The sequence below is a fragment of the Dendrobates tinctorius genome, unplaced genomic scaffold (genome assembly GCF_039654945.1).
Source record: "Dendrobates tinctorius isolate UK_male_01 unplaced genomic scaffold, ASM3965494v1 ptg000157l, whole genome shotgun sequence".
NCBI classification, from domain to species: domain Eukaryota; kingdom Metazoa; phylum Chordata; class Amphibia; order Anura; family Dendrobatidae; genus Dendrobates; species Dendrobates tinctorius.
Genome location: NW_027361824.1, coordinates 2,571,815 through 2,599,479, shown reverse-complemented (window position 1 = coordinate 2,599,479; position 27,665 = coordinate 2,571,815). Strand labels below are relative to the sequence as shown.

The window sequence follows — 27,665 nt, the reverse complement described above, 5'->3', positions numbered from 1 at the left end:
CTGTATCCGATGGCGATGTGACAGTACCCCGCCTTCTAAGAGGGGCCTCTGGACCCTCAAAACCAGGTTTGTTAGGGTGAAGGAGGTTAAATTTTCTAATCAAACCTTTGGCGTGGATGTCACTAGCGGGAACCCAGGACCTCTCCTCTGGGCCATAGCCCTTCCAGTGCACCAGGTACTGCACGGAACCTCTCACTAAGCGGGAGTCAAGAACACCCTGGACTTCGTATTCCAAGATGCCCCTGACCAAAACAGGAGGAGGAGGGGACTGGACAGGATGGATTGGAGAGCGGTACAACTTGAGAAGAGATTTGTGGAAAACATTGGGCAATTTAAAAGACTGAGGGAGTTTTAAACGAAAAGCTACAGGGTTAATCACTTCCAATATTTCATATGGACCAATGAATCTGGGACCTAGTTTGGCAGACGGCACTTTAAGCTTGATATTCTTGGTGGAAAGCCAGACCTTGTCCCCAACTCCCAGGTGCGGTCCCTTGGATCGCCGTCTATTTGCAGCAAAAGCTGGGACCCCTTCAAGTTTGTGTTTACTTGACCAGATAGTCTTTAACCGATGTATAGATTTTTCTACCCCCGGGAGCTCCGACAACCTGGCCGAAAATGAACCAAAGCGTGGGTGCAGTCCGTGATTGCAGTAGAAAGGGGTAGTTTTGATGGACTCCTGGTATTGGTTGTTCAGGGCGAACTCAGCTAATGGCAGATGTTCCACCCAATAGGATTGATGCTCCAATATGTAACAGCGGAGATACTGCTCCAGAGCCTGGTTGGTGCGTTCAGTTTGACCATTGGTCTCAGGGTGATAGGCAGAGGAGAAGGACAATTCAACACCCATGCGTTTGCAGAACGCCCTCCAGAACTTGTAAACGAACTGGGTACTGTGACGGGAGTATTCTCCAGAGCAAGGAGGGACAACAGGCCTGGGAACGATCCAACAGATTTATTGACCAGAACACAGGAACAACACGAAGGTAATTTGCAGAGTCCCAAAATAAGTCCACAGGAAACTGATTTGGGGGCACCTCCCGACAATCCTTGTGCCAGATCACAAAACCATAGTCCTTTTAGAGTCCCAGAAATCCGCCACGATCACACTAAGGCCGAGGCTTCCTCAGACAGCCTCGCCCTTCTCTTTCAGCATCCAACTCACATCTGATGGGTCACACATAAGTCCATTGTCTTGGGCTCCTGGGATCAGCCCAAGTGTAGGGGAGTAGAAGTTCCCACCTCCTAGTCAATGGTTTGGTCCATCGCATGGCTCCGAGGTGTCTACGAGGATGTGTATTGTGAGTCCTCCCCCTGCTGAGGAGAACAATGGTGATTCCCCTAGCTGTGTTGACCCAAGCCTGAATTCAATTATGGTCTAGATACACAAGTCTTGTGGAAAGGAGACAGGTTACTTACATAATTACATTATAGTCCCAGAGACACAGGCAATGGGGAAAGGAAACATATTGTTACAGGTATACACAAGACATGGCAAAGTATTGGGGAAAAATACATATCATGACAGGTACCCCTGTTGGACACAATATTCACCCGAGTGCCGTGCAATCGTATAACATGAACAATGAAGCGCTTACTCAAAGTTTCAGAATTAGGTAAACCAGACAGGGGAACAAGATGACATTGCTTACTGAACCTATCCACCACCACCCAGATACACGTCCTCCCTTCTGAGGGCGGCAGGTCAGTAATGAAGTCCATGGAGATGTGGGTCCATGGACTCTCAGGGATGGGCAAGGACTGGAGCCAGCCGGCAGGGCGATAATGGGGGGACTTGGCGCGGGCACAGATTTCACAAGCTAACACAATCTTTACTATCCTTAACCACCGTCTGCCACCAAAATTCCTAGTCACCAGTCTGGTGGTATTATTGACACCAGGATGGCCTGTCAGAACAGAGTCGTGCGACTCTTTCAGAACTTGCAGGCGAAACGTGGCCGGAACTAACAATTTTTTTGGGGGGCATCATGTCAGGGGCTTGTTCTGGGGACCTACGGATCACCTGCAGAAGGTCCAAAGACACAGCCGAAACAACAATCCCATTGGCCAATATTGGAACTGCTTCAGAGTCCTCGGCTTGTGAGGGGCAAAAACTGAGAGGGCATCAGCCCTTACGTTTTTAGTACCTGGACGGAATGTGATAAAGTCAAATCTCGAGAAAAACAAGGCCCACCTTGCCTGTCTAGAATTCAGGCTTTTGGCTGACTCCAGGTAGGTCAAGTTCTTGTGATCTGTGATCACTGTAATTTTATGTTTAGCACCTTCGAGGAAGTGACGCCATTCCTCAAAGGCCCATTTTATGGCCAACAATTCCCGATTCTCTATATCATAATTCCTCTCCGTAGGAGACAACTTTCGGGAAAAGAAAGCACATGGACGAAGTTGTGCAAGGGCTGCCGTGCCTTGTGAAAGCAGTGCCCCTACTCCAACCTCAGAGTCATCCACTTCTACCACAAACGGCCGGTCTAGGTCAGGATGGATTAGTACCAGGTTAGCCACAAAACACTCCTTTAAGGTAGAAAATGCCTAAAGTGCCTCAGGTTTCCAATTAGCCACATCTGCCCCCTTCCGGGTCAAATCCGTGAGTGGTTTGGCAAGCTCTGAGAAACCCTTGATAAATTTGCGGTAATAATTGGCAAACCCTAAGAATCGCTGCAGCGCTTTTAGCGATTTGGGTTGTACCCATGCTATAATGGGATGGATCTTGGCAGGATCCATGCGGAACCCTTTGCCTGAGACCATGTACCCCAGAAACTGTACCTCCTCAGCAAAAAAAAACACATTTCTCTAGTTTAGCAAATAAAGAATGTTCTCGCAGTCTTTGGAGCACAGAACAGATGTGTTGAGCGTGTCGCAGGGTCAGCAGAGTAAATCAGGATGTCATCCAAATACATGACTACATACACCCCACAAATGTCTCTGAAAATACCATTCACAAAATTTTGAAACACGGCAAGTGCGTTACTAAGTCCGAACGGCATTACGAGGTACTCAAAGTGGCCAAGGGGGTGTTAAACGCGGTTTTCCACTCATCTCCCTCTCTTATGCAGACTAGATTATATGCCCCCCGGAGGTCAAGTTTAGTAAACCAACGGGCTCCCATAAGCTGATTAAAAAGATCAGGGATGAGTGGAAGCGGATACTGGTTCTTTACAGTGATTGCGTTTAATTCCCGGTAATCAATGCAGGGTCTGAGACCTCCATCTTTCTTTTCCACAAAGAACCCGGCCCCAACTGGTGAAGTGGACGGTCTAACAAAGCCTTTTTGTAAACTGTCTGCTATGTAGTCATTCATGGCCTGACGCTCTGGACCAGAGAGATTAAATATTCTCCCCTTTGGGAGACGGGCTTCCGGAATCAAGTCTATAGGGCAATCATGTTCTCTATGAGGGGGTAATTTCTCAGATTCCACTTCAGAAAAGACATCCTCATAGTCCCTGAAAGCAAACGGTATGACGGGGGTTGTAACATTAACCTGGCTCACTGCTAGCGATATGCAGTTATCCTGACACTGTGGACTCCAGCGCACAATATCACCAAGGTGCCAGTCAATGACAGGATTGTGCTTGTGTAACCACAGCATACCCAAAACAACTGCGACTGATAAATCATCAATCACAAAAGATGAGATATGTTCCGTATGTAATGCCCCCACTGACATAGCAATTCCTGGAGTAACGAGATCCACTCCACCCTGAATAATAGATGTGCCATTGATAGCAGTGGTTTTAGTAGGGGCACTAAGCCTCAATAGCGGTACACCCAGATTCCTGGCAACCAAAGAATCCATGAAATTTCCCTCAGAGCCACTATCCACATAAGCCTTCAAGCACAAAGATTTCTTACAAAATAAGAGAGAGACGGGTAACAAAACTTTAGCCGCATTTGCGGGCAATATCTGAGCCCCCGGGCAGGTTTGACCAGAGCTGCCCAGGGGCCGATGTCCCAGGACTGTGGATCTCTGACGTCTGGCGTTTTCCCTGAAGTCTCCAGACTGCTGCATGCTTGTGTAGGAGGATGAGAGTGCTCCTCCAGGCTGTGCACTGAAGCAGGTAACAGGTGTTAGGTCAAAGAACCAACTCACGCAGGAGAAGGGAGAAGAAAAAAAAGGTCAGGGACACTGCTTTTATATATGTTGGATATATACAAAAACGGTTTTTTGGGCCAGATATAATGTGACGTCCGTCTGCGAGTCTGGGCTGTAGTAAGACAGCACCCCGAGCAACCACGATACCCTTTACCCCTATACAGGGATCTGGATTTACAGCAGAGCCCAGGAGGTAGCTGTCTAGATAAAAGCAGCGGACCAGAGCAGGACGGTCGCCAGAAAGGGGTTAAAAAACGGGACCAAAAGCGTAGTCAGGAATCCAAGTCTAAACCAGGTGGGCAGCAGAGGTATAAAAACGGCAGACAGTAGCAGAGTCAAATCCAGGCCAAGGTCAGAGTCATAAACCGGGAGGGAGGCAGAGGTACAAAATCGTTAGGCAGGAGCAGAGTCAGAAATCCAGGCAAAGGTCAGAGTCAAAGATAGCAAATAACAAACTAGCACACTGGGGAAACCAAGACTATATCTGGCGGCCTGCAAGACAGGCCCCAAGGTATTTGAGGGATCAGATCATCCATCACAGGTTCACGGTCTGACGACGTCATTAGGACCGCCCCCAGGACCAGGCCAGATGGTGATGCACCAACCCCTTCATGACCGACAGAGGAGCGCAGCCTGCGGCCGCCAGATGCCTGCGGAGGAGCCTCCTCCCTGTTAGCAGTACCCACGGGCGGACCACGTCGCCTCCCAGTGGCCGAGGCAGGAACAGCCATCCCCGAGTTTGACCGTGACTTGACAGTCCGGCGCCTCCCAGAGGCCAAGACCGGAATAGCAGAGCACGGATCTGACGGCGACGTGCCAGTCTGATGCCTCCTAGTGGCCGAAGCAGGAACAGCAGTCCCTGTATACGATGGCGATGTGACACCCTGATTGTATGGACCAGCCATAATGTTAAGCGTGTAACAGTACAGACACAGAGGGCTAATAGATGCATAAAGCATGTGGGAACATGAAGTGGGAAACCTGGTTATGGTAAAACTTTTGACTGTGCCACCCAGGGATAGATTAGGTTAATGTGTTGAGGTGGTAGGCCAGTCTGAATAAATGCGTTTTCAGGGCACGCTTAAGATTGTGGGGATTGGGGACTAATTGTATTGACCTGGGAAGTGCTTTCCAAAGAATTGGCGCAGCACGTGTAAAGTCTTGGAGACGGGAGTGGGAGGTTCTGATTATCGAGGATGCTAACCTCAGGTCATCAGCAGAACGGAGGGCGCGGGTAGGGTGGTATACTGAAACAAGGGAGGAGATGTAGGGTGGTGCTGAGCCATGGAGGGCTTTGTGGTGAGGGTAATAAGTTTATACTGGATTCTGGAGTGGATGGGTAGCCAGTGTAATGACTGGGGGCACATAGGGGACATTGCTAATATATGTGGCACATAGGGGACATTACTAATATATGGGGGCACATAGGGAGCATTACTAATATATGGGTGCACATAGGGAGCATTACTAATATATGGGGGCACATAGGGGACATTACTAATATATGGGGCACATAGGGGACATTACTAATATATGGGGCACATAGGGGGCATTACTAATACATGGGGGCACATAGGCGGCATTACTAATACATGGGGGCACACAAGGGGCAGTAATACTATGTAGGGGCACATAGAAGGAATTATGGCCGCCTGCAGGTGAATAGGGGAATATTATCATGTGGGGGGAAGAAGGGAGAATTATTACAGTGGTCGGGACAAAGGGTGAGGCAGGGCCGGTTTTAGGCAAAGTGGGGCCCTAGGCAAAGTTTAAAATGGGGCCCCAAATGCTAACATATTGCACATTACACAGAAGCATTTCGGTTGTAGCTACATGTGCTGAGTTCAGGCCGCTAAGGCTAGTTTCACAATAGCGTTTCCTGGAGCTGCGGAGAGATGCGCACGGCCGCCATGAAGCTCCGTCCACTGCCGCATGTCCTCCGGTCAGCTCCGCCTATGGGCGCATGACGCTGCATGCGACTTGTGGACCCTATCTTTAGCATTGGGTACCCAGGCCGTGCACAGGTATGCGTTTGCCGGCGCAGGCGTCCATTTGATGGTGCGCCAATCTCACCAAAATGCAATACGGTGCGATTCCGTGAAAAGGATGCATGCACCGGCAAACGCATACCTGCACACGGCCTGCGTATCCAACGCTAAAAATAGGGGACGCAAGTCGCATGCAGCGTCATGCGCCCATAGGCGGAGCTGACCGTAGGAGGTGCGGCCGTGGGCGGAGCTTCATGGCGGCCGTGCGCATCCCTCTGCAGCTCCAGGAAACGCTAGTGTGAAACTAGCCTAAACGAGTGTGATCGACAATACTGAAGTCGTTCAACAATTGTTTCCCGGCCTCTTTCCACTGTCTGAGAAAGAAAGATGGGGACAGAACGATCACTAATGGATCACTAACAGATTACCATACAGTATCATGTTATCTACAGTTTACCCCTTATAGTCCTCCATATAATATAATGTGCCCCATATTCCTCCATATAGTATAATACACTCCTCATAGTCCTCCATATAGTATAATACTGTACACCGCCAGTCATCCATGTAGTACAATTCACTTCCCATAGTATAATGCTCCCCATAGTTCGTCATATAATGTATTCCCCATAGTCCTCGATACAGTATAATGCAGCCCACATATAGTATAATGCAGCCATCCCATAGAGCATAATGCAGCCCTGCCATACAATATAATGTAACCCCCATAGAATATAATGCAGCCTCGCCATACAGTATAATGTAACCCCCCATAGAATATAATACAGCCCTTCTCTTATAGTATAATGCAGCCATCCCATAGAGCATAATGCAGCTACCCCACAGAATATAATGTAGCCCCCCTCATATACTATAGTGCAGCCCCCCATAGATTATGCAGCACCTTATATAGTATAATGTAGCCCCTCCATAGAATACAATGTAGCCTTCTCATATAGTATAATGTAGCCCCCTCAGAGTATGATGCAATCACCTCCCATAAAATATAATATAATACAGCCCCTCATAGAATATAATGTAGCCCCCCTCATATACTCTAGTGCAGCCCCCCATAGAATAATGTACCCCCTCCGTAGAATACAATGTAGCCTTCTCATATAGTATAATGTAGCCCCCTCAGAGTATGATGCAATCACTCCCCATAAAATATAATATAATACAGCCCCTCATAGAATATAATGTAGCCCCCCTCATATACTCTAGTGCAGCCCCCCACAGAATATAATGCAGCCCCTATAGTATAATGTACCCCCTCCGTAGAATACAATGTAGCCTTCTCATATAGTATAATGTAGCCCCCTCAGAGTATGATGCAATCACCTCCCATAAAATATAATATAATACAGCCCCCCATATTATATAACAGCCTCCCCCATAGAATATAATTTAAAATGTACCCTCCATGGTATAAAACACAGCCGCATAGTATATAGCCCAGCACCACATGGTATATAGCCCAGCCACACATGGTATACAGCCCAGCACTACATGGTATACAGCCCAGCCACACATGGTATACAGCCCAGCACCATATGGTATATAGCACAGCCTCACATGGTATATAGCCTTGGCCACACATGGTATACAGCCTTGGCCACACATGGTATACAGTCCAGCCACACATGGTATATAGCCCAGCACCACATGGTATACAGCCCAGCCACACATGGTATACAGCCCAGCCACACATGGTAGACAGCCCAGCCACATGGTATACAGCACAGCCACACATGGTATATAGCCCAGCACAACATGGTATATAGCACAGGCCACACATGGTATATAGCCCAGGCCACACATGGTATATAGCCCAGGCCACACATGGTATATAGCCCAGACCACACATGGTATATAGCCCAGGCCACACATGGTATATAGCCCTGACCACACATGGTATATAGCCCTGACCACACATGGTATACAGCCCAGCCATACATGGTATATAGCCCTGACCACACATGGTATACAGCCCAGCCACACATGGTATATATAGCCCAGCACCACATGGTATACAGCCCAGCACCACATGGTATACAGCCTAGCACCACATGGTATATAGCCCAGCACCACATGGTATACAGCACAGCCACACATGGTATACAGCCCAGCCACATATGGTATACAGCCCAGCACCACATGGTATACAGCCCAGCACCACATGGTATATAGCCCAGCACCACATGGTATATAGCCCAGCACCACATGGTATATAGCCCAGCACCACATGGTATATAGCCCAGCCACACATGGTATATAGCCCAGCACCACACGGTATATATCCCAGCACCACACGGTATACAGCCCAGCACCACACGGTATATAGCCCAGCACCACACGGTATATAGCCCAGCACCACACGGTATATAGCCCAGCCACACATGGTATATAGCCCAGCACCACATGGTATATAGCCCAGCACCACATGGTATACAGCCCAGCCACACATAGTATACAGCCCAGCCACACATGGTATACAGACCAGGCCACACATGGTATACAGACCAGGCCACACATGGTATACAGACCAGGCCACACATGGTATACAGCCCAGCCACACATGGTATATAGCCCAGCAACACATGGTATATACCCCAGAACCACATGGTATATAGCTCAGCACCACATGGTATACAGCCCAGCCACACATGGTATACAGGCCAGGCCACACATGGTATACAGGCCAGGCCACACATGGTATACAGGCCAGGCCACACATGGTATACAGCCCAGGCCACACATGGTATACAGCCCAGGCCACACATGGTATACAGCCCAGGCCACACATGGTATATCATTCCCCCCCCCACCCCAGAATGGCCCCACAGTCCAGCACACAAAACGTGCTCGTGCTGCTCCCGCTCTGCCTGGCACACGGTGTGCAGAGTGCGCGATGAGCACCCGCTGTGTCACAGGCAGAGCAGAGAATGATGGGAGAGGAAGAGTCAGCTGAGGCGCCTCCATCATTACCTCCTTCCATGCAGAGAGAGGGGGGGGAGTTGGCCCTGAGGGGAGGACATTACTGTCTGGAGGCAAAGAGGAAACCGCAATCAGTGCACAGACGCAGCCAGGAACCCCAGGTGTGAATAAGCGCTGTAGTGAGAGTGAGAATAACACGTGTACAGCGCTGCGGAGTCTGGAGGCGATATAGGAGGAGGGATAAATGCCCCGCACAGAGGATGCCGAGGACTCTGCACAGACCTCCCCCTGCAGAGCCGCGCACCGGGACACCGGGAAGAAACCACGGGAGATAACGGAACTTCCAGCCCAAGATTCCTGTCAGGGGATGACGTCACCGGAAGGGGCGGGGCCTTAGTCATTTGCCGGTCGCCAGTTTGCTCTCTGAAGGTGAGAGGTGTAGTGGGCGTGTCAGGGGAGTGGCAGTCTCCGGAGCTGCGGCCGCTCATTGGCTGTGCAGCTCCGCGCTTTGATTGGCTGCCAGGATGCAATTGGCCTGACGCTGATTGGTGCAGCAGTCCCTGAGGCACTGGCGGGCTAGAAGGTGGAAGGGCAAATGCTAGATTGTATGGGCTCCTTCCAGGTGTGATGTCAGTTCTGGGGGCGTGTCATACCGGGGGGCGTGTTCTGACAGCAAAGGCAGAGAGAGAAGCCTCCATTACACACGTGTCTCAGCTGTCTCTCTGGTGCCGGCGGCTGTCAGCAGTGTGGAGTGAGGTCAGTGACAGACAGGAGGGTTTAGTAGTGAGCCGGCTAGACTGTATGGGCTGCAGTTAGGACCTGGAAGGAGCCTATACACTCTGCGCTCAACCTAAGGAAACTTCCAGCCCGGAGATTCCTGCCAGGGGATGACGTCACCGGAAGGGGCGGGGCCTTAACCTCTGCTGGCCGAGAGTTTGCGTTGTGTAGAGGGAGTGTCAGGGGAGTGACTGTTTGGGAGCTGCAGCCGCTCATTGGCTGTGCAGCTCCGCGCTTTGATTGGCTGCCAGGCTGCAATTGTCCTGACGCTGATTGGTGCAGCAGTCCCTGAGTCACTGGCGGGCTAGAAGGTGGAAGGCCCTGACTGCTCTGTGGCACAGGACCTGTGATGAGGTCACAGGAGGGGCAGAGTCAGTGGTCACATGATCAGGAGCCTCTGCTTGCTGGTTGTCATGGTGCTGGATGAGGGGTTTCTGTGTTGGGTCAGGAGGGGTTTAACAGTGTGGATGTAGCGGAGCCGCGCGCGTACTAGGTGTACGGAGCGTTACGAGGTGTACGGAGCGGAGCGTTACGAGGTGTACGGAGCGGAGCCGCGTGTGTGTACGAGGTGTACAGAGCGGAGCCGCGTGTGTACGAGGTGTACAGAGCGGAGCCGCGTGTGTACGAGGTGTACGGAGCGGAGCCGCGTGTGTACGAGTTGTACGGAGCGGAGCCGCGTGTGTACGAGTTGTACGGAGCGGAGCCGCGTGTGTACGAGTTGTACGGAGCGGAGCCGCGTGTGTACGAGTTGTACGGAGAGGAGCCGCGTGTGTACGAGTTGTACGGAGCGGAGCCGCGTGTGTACGAGGTGTACGGAGCGGAGCCGCGTGTGTACGAGGTGTACGGAGCGGAGCCGCGTGTGTAAGAGGTGTACGGAGCGGAGCCGCGTGTGTACGAGGTGTACGGAGCGGAGCCGCGTGTGTACGAGGTGTACGGAGCGGAGCCGCGTGTGTACGAGGTGTACGGAGCGGAGCCGCGTGTGTACGAGTTGTACGGAGCGGAGCCGCGTGTGTACGAGGTGTACGGAGCGGAGCCGCGTGTGTACGAGTTGTACGGAGCGGAGCCGCGTGTGTACGAGTTGTACGGAGCGGAGCCGCGTGTGTACGAGTTGTACGGAGCGGAGCCGCGTGTGTACGAGTTGTACGGAGCGGAGCCGCGTGTGTACGAGTTGTACGGAGCGGAGCCGCGTGTGTACGAGGTGTACGGAGCGGAGCCGCGTGTGTACGAGGTGTACGGAGCGGAGCCGCGTGTGTACGAGTTGTACGGAGCGGAGCCGCGTGTGTACGAGTTGTACGGAGCGGAGCCGCGTGTGTACGAGGTGTACGGAGCGGAGCCGCGTGTGTACGAGGTGTACGGAGCGGAGCCGCGTGTGTACGAGGTGTACGGAGCGGAGCCGCGTGTGTACGAGGTGTACGGAGCGGAGCCGCGTGTGTACGAGGTGTACGGAGCGGAGCCGCGTGTGTACGAGGTGTACGGAGCGGAGCCGCGTGTGTACGAGGTGTACGGAGCGGAGCCGCGTGTGTACGAGGTGTACGGAGCGGAGCCGCGTGTGTACGAGGTGTACGGAGCGGAGCCGCGTGTGTACGAGGTGTACGGAGCGGAGCCGCGTGTGTACGAGGTGTACGGAGCGGAGCCGCGTGTGTACGAGGTGTACGGAGCGGAGCCGCGTGTGTACGAGGTGTACGGAGCGGAGCCGCGTGTGTACGAGGTGTACGGAGCGGAGCCGCGTGTGTACGAGGTGTACGGAGCGGAGCCGCGTGTGTACGAGGTGTACGGAGCGGAGCCGCATGTGTACGAGGTGTACGGAGCGGAGCCGCGTGTGTACGAGGTGTACAGAGCGGAGCCGCGTGTGTACGAGGTGTACAGAGCGGAGCCGCGTGTGTACGAGGTGTGCAGAGCGGAGCCGCGCGTGTGCGAGGTGTACGGAGCCGCGCGTGTACAAGGTGTACGGAGCGGAGCCGCGCGTGTACGAGGTGTACGGAGCGGAGCCGCGCGTGTACGAGGTGTACGGAGCGGAGCCGCGCGTGTACGAGGTGTACGGAGCGGAGCCGCGCGTGTACGAGGTGTACGGAGCGGAGCCGCGCGTGTACGAGGTGTACGGAGCGGAGCCGCGCGTGTACGAGGTGTGCGCAGCGGAGCCGCGCGTGTGCGAGATGTACGGAGCGGAGCGTGTACGAGGTGTACGGAGCGGAGCCGCGTGTGTACGAGGTGTACGGAGCGGAGCCGCGCGTGTACGAGGTGTACGGAGCGGAGCCGAGCGTGTACGAGGTGTACGGAGCGGAGCCGCGCGTGTACGAGGTGTACGGAGCGGAGCCGCGCGTGTACGAGGTGTACGGAGCGGAGCCGCGCGTGTACGAGGTGTACGGAGCGGAGCCGCGCGTGTACGAGGTGTACGGAGCGGAGCCGCGAGTGGGAGAGGAGACGTGCGAGGGGGCTGCATTATACCCTATGAGGGGTTCTGCATTATACTATATGAGGGGGTGCATTATACCTTATGAGGGGGTTACATTATATTCTGTGTTGCCGGGGTAGCATGGATGCAGATCTCTATGTGTGGCAAAGAGCTGGGGTGTCGGGGAGTGGTCCTGATCAAAGGGGAGGTGAGCGGCGGACACACTGACACCCTGGGCATGAACGTGCTAAAACACTTTGGCAGCTTCCTCAGTGATCCTGCCCAGGAGACTTTGAAACAATGGAGCACCCAGACCACCCAGTTGGTGCGAGGAACGCAAGTCCAGGAGACCTGCCAGGAAGGAGAAGTGTTGGTAAAGGTGATCACGCCCACGGCTGCTCATCTCGTGTTACCACCTGGTCATACAGTGGTCTCATTGCTCATCCGAGCCCAAGTCGCCTTGGACGGAGTAGAAGTACAAGTGGAACCTTCGTGGGCGGAACAGTTACCCCTGGGTCTCCTAGTGGCCTGCGCCCTGGCCACCGTGAGGCAGGGGACAGTGCTTTTACACTGTGTCAATCTGGAAGACCAAGATATCATCATGAGACCCCGCTGCGAGATGGCCAAAGTAGTAAAGCCGCTGGAGGTGGTGCAGCCACCTTTGACACTGCAGCTAGGGATATGCCCGAGGGGAACCCTGGGCCGTGACTGTAAACTCAACCCAGGCCTCGGAGCTCCTGCCTGAACAAGAAGGGCGAGCCATCCTGGAACAAATGCGGGCAGAGCTCTCTGGCCTAGGGCAATCCCATGTACAGCAAGTGGAGGCTCTTCTAGTTCAATATAAGGAAGTGTTCGATCGCCACGAAGAGGACTTCGGCTGCACCACAGCCATTACTCACAGGATCCCCACTGAAAGGAAGACCTCCATCAGAGAGCGCTACAGGCCGATTCCCCCGCAACTGTATCAGGAGGTGAAGATCTTGCTGGGCCAAATGCTGCAAAAGGGGGTCATCCTGGAAAGTCAAAGCCCTTGGGCCGCTCCCATCGTGCTGGTGCGGAAAAAAGATGGAACATTGCGGTTTTGTGTGGACTATCGGAAGTTCAGTGCCTGTACCATCAAAGACTATTACCCCCTTCCTCGAATCGAAGAATCCTTGTCCGCATTGGGGAAAGCAAAGTACATTTCCACTCTAGATCTGGCCAGTGAGTATTGGCAGGTACCCATGTCAGAACAGGACTGGGCGAAGATGGTTTTCATCTTGCCCATAGGCCTATTTGAATTCAGTCGGATGCCCTTCGGTCTGGCCAATGCCCTGGGGACCTTCCAATGCTTGGGCGACCTGAAATTCGAGGCCACGCTGATCTGCCTCGACGACATCATCATATATGCTGCCACTTTTGAGGACCACCTGTACCGGTTAGGGCAGGTGCATTGTCGACTGCAGGCGTGCCGGTTGAAGGAGAAAACCCCAGAAATGCCACCTGTTTCGCACTCAGATCGAGTATCTGGGGAACGTTGTCTCCTCTGAAGGCGTGTGACCGTCTCGGGAGAAGATCGCTGTGATACAGGAGTGGCCTACCCCCGAGACGGTAAATAGTAATAATAATCTTTATTTTTATTTTTATATCGCGCTAACATATTCCATAGCGCTTTACAGTTTGCACACATTATTATCACTGTCCCCGAAGGAGCTCACAATCTATATTCCCTATCAGTATGTTTTTGGTAAAGGATGTGCAGGCGTTTCTGGGACTGGCCGGATATTACCGTCGCTTTGTTAAAAACTTTGCTCGACGAACACGGTGTATCACTTCTGTATCTGATGAATATCCCCCTGGTGTATCGCTCCTGTATCTGATGAATATCCCCTGGTGTATCGCTCCGGTATCTGATGAATATCCCCCTGGTGTATCGCTCCGGTATCTGATGAATATCCCCCTGGTGTATCGCTCCGGTATCTGATGAATATCCCCCTGGTGTATCGCTCCGGTATCTGATGAATATCTGGTGTATCGCTCCTGTATCTGAAGAATATCCCCCTGGTGTATCGCTCCGGTATCTGATGAATATCCTCCTGGTGTATCGCTCCGGTATCTGATGAATATCCCCCTGGTGTATCGCTGCGGTATCTGATGAATATCTGGTGTATCGCTCCTGTATCTGAAGAATATCCCCCTGGTGTATCGCTCCAGTATCTGATGAATATTCCCCCTGGTGTATCGCTCCTGTATCTGATGAATATCCCCCTGGTGTATCGCTCCGGTATCTGATGAATATCCCCCTGGTGTATCGCTCCTGTATCTGATGAATATCCCCCTGGTGTATCGCTCCTGTATCTGATGAATATCCCCCTGGTGTTTCGCTCCGGTATCTGATGAATATCCCCCTGGTGTATCGCTCCGGTATCTGATGAATATCTGGTGTATCGCTCCTGTATCTGATGAATATCTGGTGTATCGCTCCTGTATCTGATGAATATCCCCTGGTGTATCGCTCCGGTATCTGATGAATATCTGGTGTATCGCTCCTGTATCTGAAGAATATCCCCCTGGTGTATCGCTCCGGTATCTGATGAATATCCCCCTGGTGTATCGCTCCGGTATCTGATGAATATCTGGTGTATCGCTCCTGTATCTGAAGAATATCCCCCTGGTGTATCGCTCCGGTATCTGATGAATATTCCCCCTGGTGTATCGCTCCTGTATCTGATGAATATCCTCCTGGTGTATCGCTCCTGTATCTGATGAATATCCCCCTGGTGTATCGCTCCTGTATCTGATGAATATCTGGTGTATCGCTCCGGTATCTGATGAATATTCCCCCTGGTGTTTCGCTCCTGTATCTGATGAATATCCCCCTGGTGTATCGCTCCTGTATCTGATGAATATTTGGTGTATCGCTCCGGTATCTGATGAATATTCCCCCTGGTGTTTCGCTCCTGTATCTGATGAATATCCCCCTGGTGTATCGCTCCTGTATCTGATGAATATCCCCCTGGTGTATCGCTCCTGTATCTGATGAATATTCCCCCTGGTGTTTCGCTCCTGTATCTGATGAATATCCCCCTGGTGTATCGCTCCTGTATCTGATGAATATTTGGTGTATCGCTCCGGTATCTGATGAATATTCCCCCTGGTGTTTCGCTCCTGTATCTGATGAATATCCCCCTGGTGTATCGCTCCGGTATCTGATGAATATTCCCCCTGGTGTTTCGCTCCTGTATCTGATGAATATCCCCCTGGTGTTTCGCTCCTGTATCTGATGAATATCCCCCTGGTGTATCGCTCCTGTATCTGATGAATATCCCCCTGGTGTATCGCTCCTGTATCTAACGAATATCTGGTGGATCGCTCCTGTATCTGATGAATATCTGGTGTGTCGCTCCTGTATCTGATGAATATTCCCCCTGGTGTATCGCTCCTGTATCTGATGAATATCTGGTGTATCGCTCCTGTATCTGATATTCCCCCTGGTGTTTCGCTCCTGTATCTGATGAATATCCCCCTGGTGTATCGCTCCTGTATCTGATGAATATTCCCCCTGGTGTATCGCTCCTGTATCTGATGAATATCTGGTGTATCGCTCCTGTATCTGATGAATATCCCCCTGGTGTATCGCTCCGGTATCTGATGAATATCTGGTGTTTCGCTCCTGTATCTGATGAATATCCCCCTGGTGTATCACTCCTGTATCTGATGAATATCCCCCTGGTGTTTCGCTCCTGTATCTGATGAATATCCCCCTGGTGTTTCGCTCCTGTATCTGATGAATATCCCCCTGGTGTTTCGCTCCTGTATCTGATGAATATCCCCCTGGTGTATCGCTCCTGTATCTGATGAATATTCCCCTGGTGTATCGCTCCTGTATCTGATGAATATCCCCCTGGTGTTTCGCTCCTGTATCTGATGAATATCCCCCTGGTGTTTCGCTCCTGTATCTGATGAATATTCCCCTGGTGTATCGCTCCTGTATCTGGTGAATATCCCCCTGGTGTATCGCTCCTGTATCTGATGAATATTCCCCCTGGTGGATCGCTCTTTTATCTGATGAATATTCCCCCTGGTGTATCGCTCCTGTATCTAACGAATATCTGGTGTATCGCTCCTGTATCTGGTGAATATCCCCCTGGTGTATCGCTCCTGTATCTGATGAATATCCCCCTGGTGTATCACTCCTGTATCTGATGAATATCCCCATGGTGTTTCGCTCCTGTATCTGATGAATATCCCCCTGGTGTTTCGCTCCTGTATCTGATGAATATCCCCCTGGTGTATCGCTCCTGTATCTGGTGAATATCCTCCTGGTGTATCGCTCCTGTATCTGATGAATATTCCCCCTGGTGGATCGCTCTTGTATCTGATGAATATTCCCCCTGGTGTATCGCTCCTGTATCTAACGAATATCTGGTGTATCGCTCCTGTATCTGGTGAATATCCCCCCCGGTGTATCGCTCCTGTATCTGATGAATATCTGGTGGATCGCTCTTGTATCTGATGAATATTCCCCCTGGTGGATCGCTCTTGTATCTGATGAATATTCCCCCTGGTGTATCGCTCCTGTATCTGATGAATATTCCCCCTGGTGTATCGCTCCTGTATTTGATGAATATTCCCCCTGGTGTATCGCTCCTGTATCTGATGAATATTCCCCCTGGTGTATCGCTCCTGCATCTGATGAATATTCCCGCTGGTATATTGCTCCTTTATCTGATGAATATTCCCCCTGGTGTATCACTCCTGTATCTGATGAATATCTGGTGTATCGCTCCGGTATCTGATGAATATCTGGGTGTATCGCTCCTGTATCAGATGCGTTCTCACAATGGATGCAGGGTCACTATGGAGCCTGTACCATGGAACGATGAGTTCTCACAATGGATGTAAGTCCACTATGTGCGGAGACATCCCGTCATGGTGTGATCTCCAATGGATGGAATGGCAGTTCCACTACTTCAGCGGTTTGTGGCTATGATCACCAATGGGACTGCATCCAGTATTATAGGGCACCGTTATTAATAAGGCCTTATTGGATTTTTTGCCCTTGTTTTTATAGTAATGTGGACTCACCCTTATAGAAATTCCATGAGAAGGACATAGGGGGCAGCGTTCATGTGTGAATCAGTCACATAAACCTGAGGCAAACTGGACCTATCATTGAATCATCCTCTTCACCCCAGAACGGCCATCACACCATATACCAGGAACCATGAACCCCGCAGCAGAGAGAACCATGAGGAATAACCACTGCTCCCACATCTGGCTGCTGCCTTACAGCGGGGACATGGCAGCACATAACAGCGGCTTCATCATGGAAAGTGGAGCCGACGAGAGCTAGTGCGGGATGGCAGGAATCCGGCTGACTTCTGGCCAGACACAAAATGTCATCTACAGTCATATGAAATGACAGCGAGCAAAGTAATGTGTGGTGCCAAAGCAAGAAATTGCCGCATCTGCATTGCTCCATGTCTTGGTGAGAGACCTGATCGCATTATTCTTATGGCTCATACCCACTGGCGAGAACAACGCACGAGTGCAATCCCATAAAAAACGGATAAAACATTGGACCAATGTTATTCAATAGGTGACATCTCATCTGCAAGTTTTATGTCAGATGAAATAGGACTGAGAAAAAAATCTCAGCATGCTGCGTGTCTCAGACGAGACTTGGCAATGCAAGTCAATGGGTGCGAGAAAATATCGGGCAAAACACCATGCGTATGCCGTCCGATTTATACGCACCGGAGTCCTGTGGAGCAGCAACCTTGGGAAAACTGTACAACAGCATCCTGAACAAGAGGATCCTCAGTTTCCTCACCGAGCACAACGTCCTCAGCAAGAGCCAAGCAGGGTTCATGCCAAACCACTGCACGACTGACCACATCTGCACAGCCTCATTCAGAGTCACGCCCACAATACAAAGAACGGGAAGATATACGCCTGTTTCGTGGACTTTAAAAAGGCCTTTGATTCGGTGTGGCACCCAGGCTTATTCCTGAAACTGCTGGAGAGAGGAATAGGAAAGCCCTATGATGTTATCAAAAGCTCCTACACAGAGAACCTCTGCAGTGTGAGTGTAAACGGCAGAAGAACAGCTTATTTCCAGCAGAGCTGGGGAGTCAGACAAGGCTGCAGCCTAAGCCCAACGCTCTTCAACATTTACATGAATGAGCTGGCTACAGCTCTGGAATCTTCCACACTAGGTCTCACCCACCACGACGCGCAGGTGAAATTCCTGCTGTATGCAGTTGACCTGCTGCTTCTGTCACCAACTGAGAAAGGCCTCCAAGACAACCTGAAAATCTTAGAGAAATTCAGCTCCACCTGGGCACTACCGGTCAACCTAAAGAAAACCAACACCATGGTGTTCGAGAAGAGAAAGAGAAAACAGACCAGCACCCTTCATTTGTCCTCAACAACTGCGCCCTTACAGGAACGGACAAATATACCTACCTGGGCCTAGAGATTCACCGGTCAGGGAGCTTCAAACAAGCCATAGAGACCCTGAAAGACAAGGCCTGCAAAACCTTGTATGCCTTCCGAAGGAAACTCTACCATCTGAAGCCACCAGTGAGAGTCTGGTTAAAAATCTTCGACTATCATCGCCCCAATCCTCCTGTATGGAAGCAAAGTCTGGGGTCCTCACACCTACCCAGACTGGTCAAGGTGGGATTCCAGCCCAACAGAAATATTTCACCTGGAATTCTACAAGCACCTTCTCCAAGTCCATCGGAGGACCTCCAACTGTGCTTGCCGGGCCGAGCTGGGCAGATTCCCTCTACACCTAAAGGTTCTAAAGAGGGCACTGTCATTCCGGGCTCACCTACGTAGGAGCAATTCAAGCTCCCATCACTATAAAGCCCCGACACATGTAGGTGGAACAGAAAACCCGGACCCTTGGAACAGCTCACCCAAACCCAACCTGACCAGAACACCAATCACAACAATCTGACAAAAGCCAGAATCAGGAAGATGGTAGACGAAGGCCAGGAGAGGTACGTGACTGGAAGAACGACATCATCAGCTCACAGAAACTGACCAAGTACCAGAGTCTACAGAGACTACAGACTGGCCCCATATCTGGAGAAACTCCCGGACCCCAGAGACCGCAAGATCCTGAGCCGATATAGACTCAGTGCCCACAGTCTGGTCATCGAATCCAGCCGACACAGGCAGAGCTACAAGCCCAGGGAGGAAAGACTGTGCCAACACTGTGACCAGGAGGCTCTGGAGGATGAGACCCACTTCCTGCCACACTGCCCCAAATACTCAGCAGTGAGGGACACTCACTTCAGGAGACTCTCACATCTCTTCCCTCACTCCCTGGCTTTACCTCTCTTGGTGAGAAATTGCTGCTGGAGCCCACACTATTTCTTTTTAATGAATTAACCCCTTAATTTAACATGTACATGTCCCAAATTTTGCACACAAACCCTAATCTAATTATTAGTCAAAGACATAGAAAAAAAAATGAAATGGCTAACTGTATGTAAACCATGTGCCATTTCATGTCGGGTTTTGGAATGATTTTACAGAAGCCGGCAATTGATTTAGCGGCTATTATGCTATGTAGAACTTATACATTTGTGTTTCAATCTGTCATTGGGCTCCATTATATGTCCATTTTGCAAGCCGCCGACTAAATCTCGCCAGACGGCTGTCACACGGACGCTCAGATGCGAGATCACATCCTCGCATGAAAATCGGATGACAGACGGATCACTGTTCATGAAACATTTGTGCGATTGTGGTCCGTCAAAATCGGACCGATTTTTTATTACGTTGTGTGTGACTCCAGCCTTAGAGGACTTGTTCAAAGACTGGTTGTATGTAACAAGGAATGAAGATCTTCTGTGAAATCTGTGAAAAAGAAATCTGTCCCCAATGTGTACAGATAAATGATTTTATTACAAGATGAGGGAATGTTATAATAATTGTTATCAAGTCCTTTCTTTTATGTATGAATATATACACATGATTGCATGTATGACATTTCTGCTCCTAGACTTAGAAACTCCTTTCAGCTGACGTGTTGAGAAGACATGGGTGTTCCTTTTGTGAATGCTTAGTTGGCTTTCCTTGTCTTGCGTACAAATAAACTGTCATCCCTTTTACTTCTCTGGTAACGTAGATAAAGGAAGCTGACAGTTAAGCATATTCCATCATATGTACTATTTTGCAAACTTTGTATTTTGAACGCCTTTCTGTTCTTCTACTTAAACTCTAAGAATCTATATTGGGTCAGACAGGTGACTGCTCACATCTGGTGCGGCCGTCATTCTCTCTCCATGCCGGCATGATCAATAAAGAACAAATCATCTTACTTATTCAGGTCTGGACGATTTCTCATTGGAAGACTAAAACTCCACTGACACTGCTGGCGTGCCGTCTCCTCATCAGCGGTGTCAAGACTCACTTTTTGTTACACCACACGAGCCATGCACAGAAATTAATAAAGTTTATAGGGCAGCACAGTGGCTCAGTAGTTAGCACTGCAGCCTTGCAGCGTAGGAGTCCTGGGTTCAAATCCCACTAAGGACAACATCTGCAGGGAGTTAGTATGTTCTCTCCGTGTCTTTGCATGGGTTTCTTCCCACATTCCAAAGACATACTGATAGGGAATTTAGATTGTGAGCCCCATCGGGAACAGCAATGATAATGTATGTAAAGCGCTGCAGAATAAGATAGTGCTAGATAAAGATTATTATTATTAGCTTTATAATTTTGTCAGCAAACATGACAAGAGACAACCCCTTAAAGAAGATCAAATTTTAATTAAAACAATTCCAACATTCTGAACATAAAAAAGGCTTCTCCCCTATGTGACATCTCTGATGTTTATCAACAGTTTATTTCCAAGTAAAATATTTCCCATATTAAGAAAATGAAAAAAGCTTCTCCTTTGTGTGACTGTTCTGATGTCTAGCAAGATTCTCTTTCCGGTTAAAATATTTCCCACATTCTGAACTTGAAAAAGGCTTCTTCCCTGTGTGAGTTCTCAGGTGCTTAACCAAATCTGATTTCTGGTAAAAACATTTCCCACATTCTGAACATGAAAAGGGCTTCTCCCCTGTGTGAGTTCTCTGGTGGGTAACAAAATGTGATCTCTGTGCAAAACATTTCCCACATTCTGAACAGGAAAAAGGCTTCTCCCCTGTGTGAGTTCTCTGATGTTTAGCAAGATTCTCTTTCCGGTTAAAATATTTCCCACATTCTGAACATGAAAAGGGCTTCTCCCCTGTGTGAGTGCTCTGATGTTTAGCAAGATTCTCATTCCGGTTAAAATATCTCCCACATTCTGAACATGAAAAGGGCTTCTCCCCTGTGTGAGTTCTGTGGTGAGGAACAAGCTCTGATTTATGTTTAAAACATTTACCACATTCTGAACATGAAAAAGGCTTCTCCCCTGTGTGAGTTCTCAGGTGCTTAACCAAATCTGATTTCTGGTAAAAACATTTCCCACATTCTGAACATGAAAAAGGCTTCTCCCCTGTGTGAGTTCTCAGGTGCTTAACCAAATCTGATTTATGTTTAAAACATTTCCCACATTCTGAACATGAAAAAGGCTTCTCCCCTGTGTGAGTTCTCAGGTGCTTAACCAATTCTGATTTCTGGTAAAAACATTTCCCACATTCTGAACATGAAAAGGGCTTCTCCCCTGTGTGAGTTCTCTGGTGGGTAACAAAATGTGATCTCTGTGCAAAACATTTCCCACATTCTGAACAGGAAAAAGGCTTCTCCCCTGTGTGAGTTCTCTGGTGCTTAACCAATTCTGATTTATGTTTAAAACATTTCCCACATTCTGAACATGAAAAGGGCTTCTCCCCTGTGTGAGTTCTCTGGTGAGGAACAAGCTCTGATTTATGTTTAAAACATTTCCCACATTCTGAACATGAAAAAGGCTTCTCCCCAGTGTGAGTTCTCCGGTGTCTATTAAGAGCCGATTTCTGGTTAAAACATTTCCCACATTCTGAACAGGAAAAAGGCTTCTCCCCTGTGTGAGTTATCTGGTGTCTATCAAGAGACGATTTCATCTTAAAACATTTGCCACATTCTGAACATGAAAAAGGCTTCTCCCCTGTGTGAGTTCTCTGGTGGGTAACAAAATTTGATTTCCGTGAAAAACGTTTCCCACATTCTGAACAGGAAAAAGGCTTCTCCCCTGTGTGGGTTCTCTGGTGATTAACAAGATCTGATTTATACTTAAAACATTTCCCACATTCTGAACATGAACGTGACTTATTTGCTTTAGGAGCAGTTTGTTTTTTAATGCCTCTTTTGTGACTTTGATGTTCCTTTGTAGTCGGTAATGAATCAGAAGTTGGGACCTGTTTCATAGGATCAGAAGACAGATCTTTGCTGTGAATGGATGATGGTATATCTGGAGTCACCTGTCCCTCTGATCTCCTGGTACAGTCATCTGCTAAGATAAAAAAAAATATTATTTTTTTTTATAAAATATCCTTGAGTTTTATACTTTTGAACATTTCAACTTAAACTGTCCCTAAAAATGGCAAGCTATGTAAAAAACTTTAAAGGGAACCTGTCAGCAGTTTTGGCCAATATAAGATGCAGCCACTGCCTTTCAGGACTTATCTACAGCATTCTAAATGCTGTAGCTAAGCCCTTGATCTAACCTGAAAGATAAGAAAAATTACTTATTACACTCACCCATTGGGGCGGTCCGGGTCGGGTGCCTTTCATCTTCCTGCGATGCCGCCCTCCTGCTTGCGTTATGGCTCCCCGGCATCGCACTCCTGCACAATCGTACTTATCTGCCCTTTTGAGGACAGAGTAAAGTACTGCAGTGCGCAGACCCCAGGAGAGGTCAGAGAGGCCCAGCGACTGCACAGTGAAGTCCTTTACTCTGCCCTCATCAGGGCTGATAAATATGCCTGCGCAGGAACGCGATGCCGGGGAGCCATGATGCAAGAAGGAGTGCGGCATCTCAAGAAGATGGGAGGCGCCGGACCTGAGACACCCATCGGGCCGGACAGAACCGCCTCCCGGGTGAGTGTAATAAAAGATATTTTTCTTATCTTTCAGGTTAGATCGGGGGCTTATCTACAGCATTACAGAATGCATTACAGAATGCTGTAGATAAGCCCTGACAGGCAGTGGCCGCAGCTTATATCGGCCAAAACAGCTGGCAAGTTTGCTTTAACCCCTTTATGAAGTAATAACTCTGGAGCTTCCATGGATCCTGGTGATTCTGACAGTGTTTTTTCGTGACATATTGTACTTCATGATAGTGGTAGAATTTATGTGATATGACTTGCGTTTGTGGAAAAAACACGGAAATTTGGCGGAAAGATTGAAAATTTCGCAATTTTCCGACTTTGAATTTTCATGCCCGTAAATCACAGATACGTCACACAAAATACTTAATAAGTAACATTTCCCACATCTTTACTTTACATCAGCACAATTTTGGAACCAAATTTTGTTTTGTTAGAAAGTTATAAGGGTTAAAAGTTGACCAGCGATTTCACATTTTTACACCATTTGTTTTTTAAGAGACCACATCACATTTGAAGTCACTTTGAGGCGTCTACATGATAGAAAATACCCAAAAGTGACACCATTTTAAAAACTGCACCCCTCAAGGTGCTCAAAACCACATTCAAGAAGTTTATTAACCCTTCAGGTGCTTCACAGGAATTTTTGGAATGTTAAAAAAAAAAAAAAAATTAAAAAAAAAATGTACTTTCTTTCACAAAACAATGTACTTAAGATCCAATTTTTTTTTTTTTCTATCAAGGGTACCAGAGAAATTGGACCCCAAATGTTGTTGCACAATTTTTTCTAAGTACGCTTATATCCCATATATGCAGGTACACCACTGTTTGGGCGCATGACGGCGCTCGAAAGGGAAAGGAGCGCTGTTTGACTTTTCAATGCAAAATTGGCTGGAATTGACATCGGACGCCATGTCTCCATTGGAGAGCCCCTGATGTGCCTAAACACTGGAAACTCCCCACAAGTGGCACCATTTTGGAAACTAGACCCCATAAGGAACTTATCTAGATGTATAGTTAGCACTTTGAACCCCCAAGTGCATCACAGAAGTTTATTATGTACAGCCATAAAAATAAAAAATCATTTTTTTTTTTTTTTACAAAAATGATCTTTTCGCCCCCGATTTTTTATTTTCACAAGAGTAACTGGACAAATTGGACCCCAAAAAACGTTGCAGATGCTCTATACACTACAGTTCAAAAGTTTAGGGTCACTTAGAAATTTCCTTATTTTTGAAAGAAAAGAGCAGTTTTTTCCAATGAAGCTAACATTAAATGATTCAGAAATACACTCTATACATTGTTAATGTGGTAAATGACTATTGTAGCGGCAAACGTCTGGTTTGTAATGCAATATCTTCATAGGTGTATAGAGGTCCATTTACAACAACCATCACTCCAGTGTTCTTATGAGACTTTGTGTTTGCTAACTGTGTAAGAAGGCTAATGGATGGTTAGAATACCCTTGGAAACCCTTGTGCAAGTATGTTAGCACAGCTGAAAACAGTTTGGCTGATTAGAGAAGCTATAAACCTGACTTTCCTTTGAGCTAGTTGAGAATCTGGAGCATTACATTTCTTGGTTCCATTAAACTCTCAAAATGGCCAGAAAAATAGAACTTTCATGTGAAACTCGACAGTCTATTCTTGTTCTTAGAAATGAAGGCTATTCCATGCGAGAGATTGCCAAGAAACTGAAGATTTCCTACAACAATGTGTACTACTCCCTTCAGAGGAGAGCACAAACAGGCTCTAACCAGAGTAGAAAGAGAAGTGGGAGGCCCCGCTGCACAACTGAGCAACAAGACAAGTACATTAGAGTCTGTAGTTTGAGAAATCGACGCCTCACAGGTCCTCAACTGGCAGCTTCATTAAATAGTACACACAAACGCCAGTGTTAACGTCTACAGTGAAGAGGCGACTCCGGGATGCTGGCCTTCAGGGCAGAGTGGCAAAGAAAAAGCCATATCTGAGACTGGCTAATAAAAGGAAATGATTAATATGGGCAAAAGAACAGACATTGGACAGAGGAAGATTGGAAAAAAGTGTTATGGACAGACGAATCCAAGTTTGAGGTGTTTGGATCACACAGAAGAACATTTGTGAGATGCAGAACAACTGAAAAGATGCAGGAAGAGTGCCTGATGCCATCTGTCAAGCATGGTGGAGGTAATGTGATGGTCTGGGGTTGCTTTGGTGCTGGTGAAGTGGAAGATTTGTACAAGGTAAAAGGGATTTTGAATAAGGAAGGCTATCACACCATTTTGCAACGCCATGCCATACCCTGTGGACAGCGCTTGATTGGAGCCAATTTCATCCTACAACAGGGCAATAACCCAAAGCAGACCTCCAAATTATGCAGGAACTATTTAGGGAAGAAGCCGGCAGCTGGTATTCTATCTGTAATGGAGTGGCCAGCGCAGTCACCAGATCTCAACCCCATTGAGCTGTAATGGGAGCAGCTTGACAGTATGATGAGCAAAAAGTGCCACCAAGCCAAACCGACTTGTGGGAGGGGTTTCTGGAAGCATGGGGTGAAATGTCTCCAGATTACCGCAGCAAATTACTTGCTAGAATGCCAAAGGTCTGCAATGCTGGAACTGCTGCAAAGGAGCATTCTGTGCCGAAAGCAAAGTCTGAAGGAGAAAATTATTATTTCAAATAATCTTTTTTCCGAACCTTGTCAATGGCTGGACGAGATTTTAAATGCATTTGGCAACTCATTTGATTAATAAAAGTATGAGTTTTCATGGAAAACACAAAATTGTCTGGGTGACCCCAAACTTATGAACGATAGTGAATGTGGGGGTAAATCACTGTTTGGGCGCACAGCAGAGCTCGGAAGGGAAGAAGCGCCATTTGACTTTTCAATGCAAAATTGTCTGGAATTGAGATTGGATGCCATTTCACGTTTGGAGAGCCCCTGATGTGGAAACACTCCAATTCTAACGCCAACCCTAACCCCAACATACCCCTAACCCCAGTCCTAACTATAACCCTAGCCATAAAACTAACCCTAATCCAAACCCTAACTTTAGCCCCAACCCTAACCGGAAAATGGAAATAAATACTTTATTTTATTATTTTGCCCTAACTAAGGGGGTGATAGCGGGGGGTTTGATTTACTATTTATAGCGGATTTTTATGTTTGGCAGCTGTCATACGCTAAAACACGCTTTTTATTGCAAAAGATAGCTTTTGCATCACTACATTTTGGCCCACAAAGTCAAGTGAGGTCTTGTTTTTTGTGGGACAAGTTGACGTTTTTATTGGTACCACATTCGGGCACGTGACATTTTTTTGATCGCTTTTTGTCACGATTTTTGGGAGGCAGAATGAACAAAAACCAGCAATTCATGAATTTCTTTGGGGGGGTGCGTTTACACCATTCCGTGTGCGGTAAAATTGATAAAGCGGTTTTATTCTTCGGGTCAGTACGGTTACAGCGATACCTCATTTACGTCTTTTTTTTATGTTTTGGCGCTTTTATATAATAAAAACAATTATATAAAAAATAATTATTTTTGCATCACTTTATTCTGTGAGCTATAACTTTATTTTTTCACTGATGACGCTGTGTGGCGGCTCATTTTTTTGCGGGACAAGATGACGTTTTCAGCAGTGCCATGGATATTTATATGCGTCTTTTTGATTGCGCATTATTGCACTTTTTGTTCGGCAGTATGATGATAAAGCATTATTTTTTGCTGTTTTTTATTTTTTAAGGGGTTCACTAAGGGGGTTAACTAGTAGGACAGTTTCATAGGGCGGGTCGTTACGGACGCGGCGATACTAAATATGTGTACTTTTGTTTTTTTTTTTATTTCCAAAAAAATGAATTAGGGAATATTTTTTTTTATTAAGCGATTTTTTTTTTTTTTTACACTTTATTACTTTGTCTCAGGGGGGACATCACTGTCTTGTGTCAGATCGCTGATCTGACACGTCACACAGTGCTGACAGATCAGCGATCTGACAGACACTACACAAGGCTTCCTCATACCTGCGCTCTGCAGGCACTGAGGAAGCCGCCTCCCTGCAGGCCCCTGCGGCCATATTGGATCCGGGGTCTGCAGGGATGGAGCCCTCCCAGCAGCACTGCACAACGCGCTGCTGTGGCGGTCTCAGGGAAGCACGGAGGGAGCCCCCTCCCTGCCGATGCTTCCCTAAACCTCCGGTACACTGCGATCATGTTTGATCGCAGTGTGCCGGGGGTTAATGTGCCGGAGGTGGTCCGTGAACGCAAACACGGTGTCGGGTGTCAGCTGTGATAATCAGCTGACACCCGGCCGCGATCAGCGGCGCTCCCCCCGGGGGCGCCGCTGATCTCGATGACGTACTATCCCGTCCCCAGTCATAGGGGCCCGGGTACCGTGGACGGGATAGTACGTCCGATGTCATAAAGGGGTTAAATAACATCTTTATTTAGTTTACAAAAACGCATACAAA

General features: G+C 48.5%; 2 protein-coding genes across 6 annotated transcripts in view; both read right to left on the bottom strand.

Annotated features, from left to right (window-relative positions):
- The window catches only part of LOC141051384 (uncharacterized), a 45,034-nt gene extending 35,522 nt beyond the window's left edge, over positions 1-9,512 (bottom strand). For 4 of the 5 annotated variants that reach the window (XM_073548323.1, XM_073548326.1, XM_073548327.1 and 1 more), the window contains exon 1: positions 9,085-9,309. In XM_073548323.1, coding sequence (XP_073404424.1) covers positions 9,085-9,094 — 10 coding nt within the window. In that variant the 5' untranslated portion in view covers positions 9,095-9,309. The other variant, XM_073548325.1, reaches the window with a different exon arrangement.
- LOC141051431 (uncharacterized) overlaps positions 1-27,665 on the bottom strand; it is a 244,984-nt gene that overhangs the window by 91,279 nt on the left and 126,040 nt on the right. Inside the window, 1 exon segment of the mRNA XM_073548362.1 lies at positions 21,081-22,622. Within this exon segment, the coding sequence (XP_073404463.1) occupies positions 21,081-22,622 (1,542 nt within the window).